Raw genomic sequence first — 6,528 nt, 5'->3', positions numbered from 1 at the left:
ACAAGTCTACCAATCTGAGTTGATACGAACAATATACTATATATTTTCATATAATACTGATAGAAATCACACAAATAAAACCCTTTCAGCTCTACTATCAAATGGAGGCCCAACACAGACTTACACAGAGGCGCTAGATATCCAACGTCTGTGGATAAAAGCATCCTAATTAACTCACACTGGAAAACATCTCCAAATAATGGTTTAAACTCAGAAATAAGCAATAGTCCATTGAAAACGCTGACACCATATCATTCTCAGGCCCAAACTAAGATTAAAGAAATTATCTAGCCTCATTTCAACCAGCCATGAGATACACTGACGCAAAACGCAATTAAAGACAAGAAGTACGTCAGCTTGTCCAACACAGTCAGTATCAGTGACATGTCAAACTGATCCCGTTCCGGCAGAGGTTCCGAGGTCTAGTAACTGATCATGAAAATCCTTCAGTGTCTAATTTAGAAAAGTGAGCAAAAAATGTTTAAGAATGTAGACAACAAAATGCCCCTTGCCGCAGCCTACCTACAGTGTATCTAGCTAGCTATCTCTCTCCCTGTCTCTCTGTCTTTCCTCACCAGTCCTCTAGCTCTCCCCAGAACCACACATAGCTACATGCCTACCTGTTCAACGGCCTGCATTTGTCCCTGCTGGAAACAACTCCAAAATGCAAGAAAGGTCCCCAAGTTTCTGGACCTAATTCATTCTCACAAATCCTCAGGGACAGAGGTTTACAGCACCCGATGTCACAAAAGCGCGCCGCGAAACATCCAGTAAGTTTTACCTCTATTCAGGGGCCCCATTTGGGGGGGGCGAGCAGACAGGACCCAAATACCCCCCTCCATTCAAAGTCAATGGAGTGTGAGCGTAATTTGCTGGGGCAAACAGATCTTTTGGAAATGGGCATTTTTCCACTGTAAGCGGAAAGTGAATGTCCGAGTGTATGTGATCCACACACGTGCAGATCAGCCTCAGAGAGTTTTGCTATAGGCTCCTATCAATGGGACTATGTCTACAATTAGATTCATTGAAATACCCGGATTTGATTTCTACACTCTTAAAAGAAAAGGTGCTATCTAGAACCTAAAAGGGTTCTTCGGCTGTCCCCATAGGAGAACCCTTTGAAGAACCCTTTTTGGCTCCAGGTAGACCCCTTTTGAGTTCCATGTAAAACCTTTTACACATGGAACCCAAAAGAGTTCTACCTGGAACCAAAAAGGGTTCTCCTATGGGGACAGCCGAAGAACCCTTTTGGAACCATTTTTTCTAGGTGTATATAGGAAAGTTAGATGTAACTTATTTTAGATTTAACTCTGAAATATGATGGTATAAAAATATTATTTTCATATGGATTACATGATAAACTGACAAACAAACCTTTTTTAAACCTGGTTAAACCCAATGAATATAATTGATTAAAGTGTAGTGTAAATATCAATGACTGAAAACTTTGAGCTCAATCATTCATACTTCATAGAACGTTTCGCATTCACATTAAGAATTAAATCACCATGAAAGGACGATGATTATCTGTGTGACTTTAACAACAGAATCTGTCATTTCATTATCTACAGTTAGCCTATCACATCCTGGCCAGTTGAGAGAGGAATGTTCTGTGTCACAGTTAGCCTATCACATCCTAGCCAGTTGAGAGAGGAATGTTCTGTGTCACAGTTAGCCTATCACCTCCTAGCCAGTTGAGAGAGGAATGTTCTGTGTCACAGTTAGCCTATCACATCCTAGCCAGTTGAGAGAGGAATGTTCTGTGTCACAGTCAGCCTATAACATCCTAGCCAGTTGAGAGAGGAATGTTCTGTGGCACAGTTAGCCTATCACATCCTAGCCAGTTGAGAGAGGAATGTTCTGTGTCACAGTTAGCCTATCACATCCTGGCCAGTTGAGAGAGGAATGTTCTGTGTCACAGTTAGCCTATCACATCCTAGCCAGTTGAGAGAGGAATGTTCTGTGTCACAGTTAGCCTATCACATCCTGGCCAGTTGAGAGAGGAATGTTCTGTGTCACAGTTAGCCTATCACATCCTAGCCAGTTGAGAGAGGAATGTTCTGTGTCACAGTTAGCCTATCACATCCTAGCCAGTTGAGAGAGGAATGTTCTGTGTCACAGTTAGCCTATCACCTCCTAGCCAGTTGAGAGAGGAATGTTCTGTGTCACAGTTAGCCTATCACATCCTGGCCAGTTGAGAGAGGAATGTTCTGTGTCACAGTTAGCCTATCACATCCTAGCCAGTTGAGAGAGGAATGTTCTGTGTCACAGTTAGCCTATCACATCCTAGCCAGTTGAGAGAGGAATGTTCTGTGTCACAGTTAGCCTATCACATCCTAGCCAGTTGAGAGAGGAATGTTCTGTGTCACAGTTAGCCTATCACATCCTAGCCAGTTGAGAGAGGAATGTTCTGTGTCACAGTTAGCCTATCACCTCCTAGCCAGTTGAGAGAGGAATGTTCTGTGTCACAGTTAGCCTATCACATCCTAGCCAGTTGAGAGAGGAACGTTAACCTAACAGATATCCTCTTATATGCCAATAGTGTCAACAAAAAGAGACATGACTCTTATGTAATGTGTTTCTAGTTATATGATGGTGGTTTGAGTTATTGAACCAGTCAGGTGGCAGACATTGATCTGTGTGTGAATAGCCGTAGACGTCCATGGCAGAGGCCTCCACTGGGAGTGTGTAGCAGCAGTCGGATGCACCGTTCCATTCAGCTCTGCAGCCATCCAGAATGAATACAGTTATTATCATGGAGGGAGGCATATTGTTCTAAAAAACGCTGAATTGTTAGGAGGTAAAACGGTTGGCACTGCACTCCCTGTTCTGTTAGTACATATGCAGGGTCAAAGAGGGTGTTGTGTAGTGTGTGTGTGTGTGTGTGTGCATGTGTGTGTGCACGTGTGTATGCATGTGCATGTGCATGTGCAGATACAATGCACATATGCTTCTAGCTGTGTTTCTGTGTATGCTTGCATTTCTGTGTGTGTGTGTGTGTGTGTGTGTGTGTGTGTGTGTGTGTGTGTGTGTGTGTGTGTGTGTGTGTGTGTGTGTGACCTGTGTTTAGCATATGAATGCGGCCAGGGTCTGTGAGTGAGAGGGTCAGGAGGACTTTGATCCTTCTAGTATTCCCTGTAGGTTGTGACCTGGACTGTATTTAAAGGCCTTTCTCCTGGCCTCTTGGAGCTGACATGAACATCTTTACTAAAGTCTACGGACTAGCCCAACAAACCAGGTATGTTCAGAGTGCTGTGATCAGGGCCAGGTGTGCTGCCCGTTCTGTTTAGGTGAGGGCCAGGTGTGTTGCCCGTTCTGTTTAGGTGAGGGCCAGGTGTGTTGCCCGTTCTGTTTAGGTGAGGGTCAGGTGTGCTGCCCGTACTGTTTAGGTGAGGGCCAGGTGTGTTGCCCGTTCTGTTTAGGTGAGGGCCAGGTGTGCTGCCCGTACTGTTTAGGTGAGGGTCAGGTCTGCTGCCCGTACCGTTCAGGTGAGGTGTTAGATAGGGGAAGAGGGGGTGGGGTTCTAAAAGGGGATATTCCACAGCAGTGATTCTCTGATTTCCCTGACCCCCCTCTACAACCCCCCCCACCCACCAAGCCCGTCTGTGTGTCCGTCCGTTTGGCTGCGTTTACACAGGCACCCCAATTCTGACCTTTCTTTTTCACTAACTGGTCTTTGGACGAATCAGATCAGCTCTTTTGCCAATAATTGGGCGAAAGATCAGAATTGTGCTACCTGTGTAAATGCAGCCGTAGTTCCTCTCTGTCCTCTAGTTTGTGTTGCACACCGTCTCTCTGGCTCTGTTACACTAACCGGACCATACAAATACATACAGACAATCCTGTAGGATTATAGGATCACTATCAGGGTTGGGGTCAATTCCATTTCAATGCCTGACAACTCAGGAAAATTGGAATTAGAATTAGGTTTACTTTCTGAAATGACTGGAATTGAAATGGAATTGACTCCACCCCTAATCTCTGTGCACATGGCACATAATGTCGCCCAAATCATCTCATTTTGAATGATGGCAAGCCTGATTCCTGTTAATAGGGAAAGGATTAAAACACAAAAAATTTCATATCCATTATAGTTTTTCATAATGGCCTGATTTTAAGGATACGTCCCAAATGGCACCCCATTCCCTATTTAGTGCACTACTTTTGACCAGAGCCCATATAGCCAATACAGGTCTGGTCATTAGTAGGGCACTATATAGGGACTAGGGTGCCATTTGGTACACAGACTAAATGTTACATTATACATTATTACTGTACAGAAAGTGCAAAGTTCACAGATCACCATTCCCTCTTTAAAGGGCAAAGTTCACAGATCACCAATACCGTCTTTAAAGGGCAAAGTTCACAGATCACCGTTCCCTCTTTAAAGGGCAAAGTTCACAGATCACCGTTCCCTCTTTAAAGGGCAAAGTTCACAGATCACCATTCCGTCTTTAACGTATGTCACATGTGAGACATACAATCATAGGCTCTATAGAACTCAAATAAACGTTTTGTCACAGTTACGCACTGTCACTTATCTGAATTTGGCAGCAAGATTATTGGTGTGTATGTGCGCACATGCGTTTGTGTGTGTGTGTGTGTGTGTGTGTGCACTTGCGTGTGTGCATCTGAGTGAGATAGCTGGCAAAGGTGTTGTGGTCAAAGGTCATGGCTGAAGGTCATGTGTTAATTAGAGATCCCTCCATCCTATCTCCGCAGCAAGCTGGGGTCTGTGCTCCAACGTGCCTTCTACGGGTCCAGTGGGAGGGTAGGTCCAAACATCACACAAATGTGATGCCCTCGTCCAACACGCAAGATAATGTAGCTGAATTTTTTAATTAGAGCAAAAACATTTACATATTTCAATAAGTTAGTTCTTTCATAGAGAAAACCCATATAACGTGTCAATAAGTTAGTTATTTCATAGAGATGTACCATGTCAGTTTACTATAGATGAAAGAAGAGGGGTTAATATTTACTTAGTGGTTGTGGTAGTTGTTGATGATGATGATGTTATTGTGTTGTCAGGTGACCCTTTTCGAACAGCGTAATTTTGCCGGCAGACGTCTGGACCTGAGTGCCGACTGCCAGAAACTAAGCGACAAGAACTTCCCAGAGAGATGCAACTCTGTGCAGGTGGACAGTGGAGCGTAAGTGGGTTAGGGTTCTGTGGAGATAGAGTGTAAGTGGGTTAGGGTTCTGTGGAGATGGAGTGTAAGTGGGTTAGGGTTCTGTGGAGATGGAGTGTAAGTGGGTTAGGGTTAGGGTTCTGTGTAGAGTGGAGCGTAAGTGGGTTAGGGTTCTGTGGAGATAGAGTGTAAGTGGGTTAGGGTTCTGTGGAGATGGAGTGTAAGTGGGTTAGGGTTAGGGCTCTGTGGAGATGGAATGTAGGTGGGTTAGGGTTCTGTGGAGATTGAGTGTAAGTGGGTTAGGGTTAGGGTTCTGTGGAGATGGAGATGGAGTGTAAGTGGGTTAGGGTTCTGTGGAGATGGAACGTAGGTGGGTTAGGGTTCTGTGGAGATGGAGTGTAAGTGGGTTAGGGTTCTGTGGAGATGGAGTGTAAGTGGGTTAGGGTTCTGTGGAGATGGAGTGTAAGTGGGTTAGGGCTCTATGGAGTGTAAGTGGGTTAGGGTTAGGGCTCTGTGAGGTGGAGATGGATCGTAAGTGAAGTGGAGCCACCTAGTGACATTAATATGTCACTGCAAAATGACACGCATTCTGTATAGAAAACTCTGGATTAAATCACCTTTAACAGAAATAGCTATATACTTGATAAATATCAATATATAATTCAGAACAAAACAGAATAGAATCAAATAGAGTAGAATATCGTTTATTCTTCTCTGAGGAGGAAATTATTTTCAGTATCATTGCAGTATTTCAGATCTGGCCAATCCTGTTTTTTTCACAATGACATTCCTAACATGTGTTTATCAAAAAAAAAAACATCTAGATGTGTCTTGTTCCTAGCTTTGCCCTCCACCACCCTGTAGTTCTCTGCAGTCCGTCTATGCACATTTCATTGTTCCACGGTTCAGAGGTCAGAGGTTGTCTCTCTGTGTGTTTCAGATGGGTGGGCTATGAGCATGAGAACTTCAGAGGGCGCCAGTACCTGTGGGACATGTCAGAGAGGGGAGAGTACAACTGCTACGACAAGTGGTGTGCCCAGGTGGACCATGTCTCCTCGGTGCGCTCAGTCAAACAGGTGAGACGGAGAGGACCCACAGAGAGGCATACAAACACACACACACACACACACACACACACACACACACACAGACACACAGACAGACAAACACACAGGGGAAATACTCGCAAACTAAAATGGCTAGCTACTAGTTTCTCTCATTGGCCAACCTGACACAATTAGCCCTGACGCTGAGGACGACCCACACAGACTGGGACAAACCGATACACACACACATACACACACACACACACACACAGACACCCCCCCCTAACTCTCTATCTTCTCTCCCAGGACTCGTCTCCTGCGCGCGCCCATCTGTTTGAGAGGGCTGGGTT

At 44.7% G+C, this 6,528-nt stretch overlaps 1 protein-coding gene across 1 annotated transcript in view; it reads left to right on the top strand.

Moving 5' to 3' along the window:
* Nucleotides 1-3,194: 3,194 nt before the first annotated feature.
* The window catches only part of LOC311119605 (gamma-crystallin B-like), a gene marked incomplete at both ends in the record, with an annotated part of 7,037 nt that continues 3,703 nt past the window's right edge, over nucleotides 3,195-6,528 (top strand). The window contains 5 exons of the mRNA XM_084194283.1: nucleotides 3,195-3,238; nucleotides 4,723-4,771; nucleotides 5,032-5,153; nucleotides 6,073-6,208; nucleotides 6,485-6,528. The exon at nucleotides 6,485-6,528 is cut by the window's right edge and continues 96 nt beyond it. Coding sequence (XP_084050409.1) covers nucleotides 3,195-3,238; nucleotides 4,723-4,771; nucleotides 5,032-5,153; nucleotides 6,073-6,208; nucleotides 6,485-6,528 — 395 coding nt within the window. The remainder of the gene's footprint in view (nucleotides 3,239-4,722; nucleotides 4,772-5,031; nucleotides 5,154-6,072; nucleotides 6,209-6,484) is intronic.

This window comes from Coregonus lavaretus (genome assembly GCF_964263955.1).
Source record: "Coregonus lavaretus genome assembly, contig: HAP1_SCAFFOLD_428, whole genome shotgun sequence".
In the NCBI taxonomy this organism is placed as follows: Eukaryota; Metazoa; Chordata; class Actinopteri; order Salmoniformes; family Salmonidae; genus Coregonus; species Coregonus lavaretus.
The sequence above is the reverse complement of the archived record's forward strand: the minus strand, read 5'-3'. Positions and strand labels throughout refer to the sequence as shown.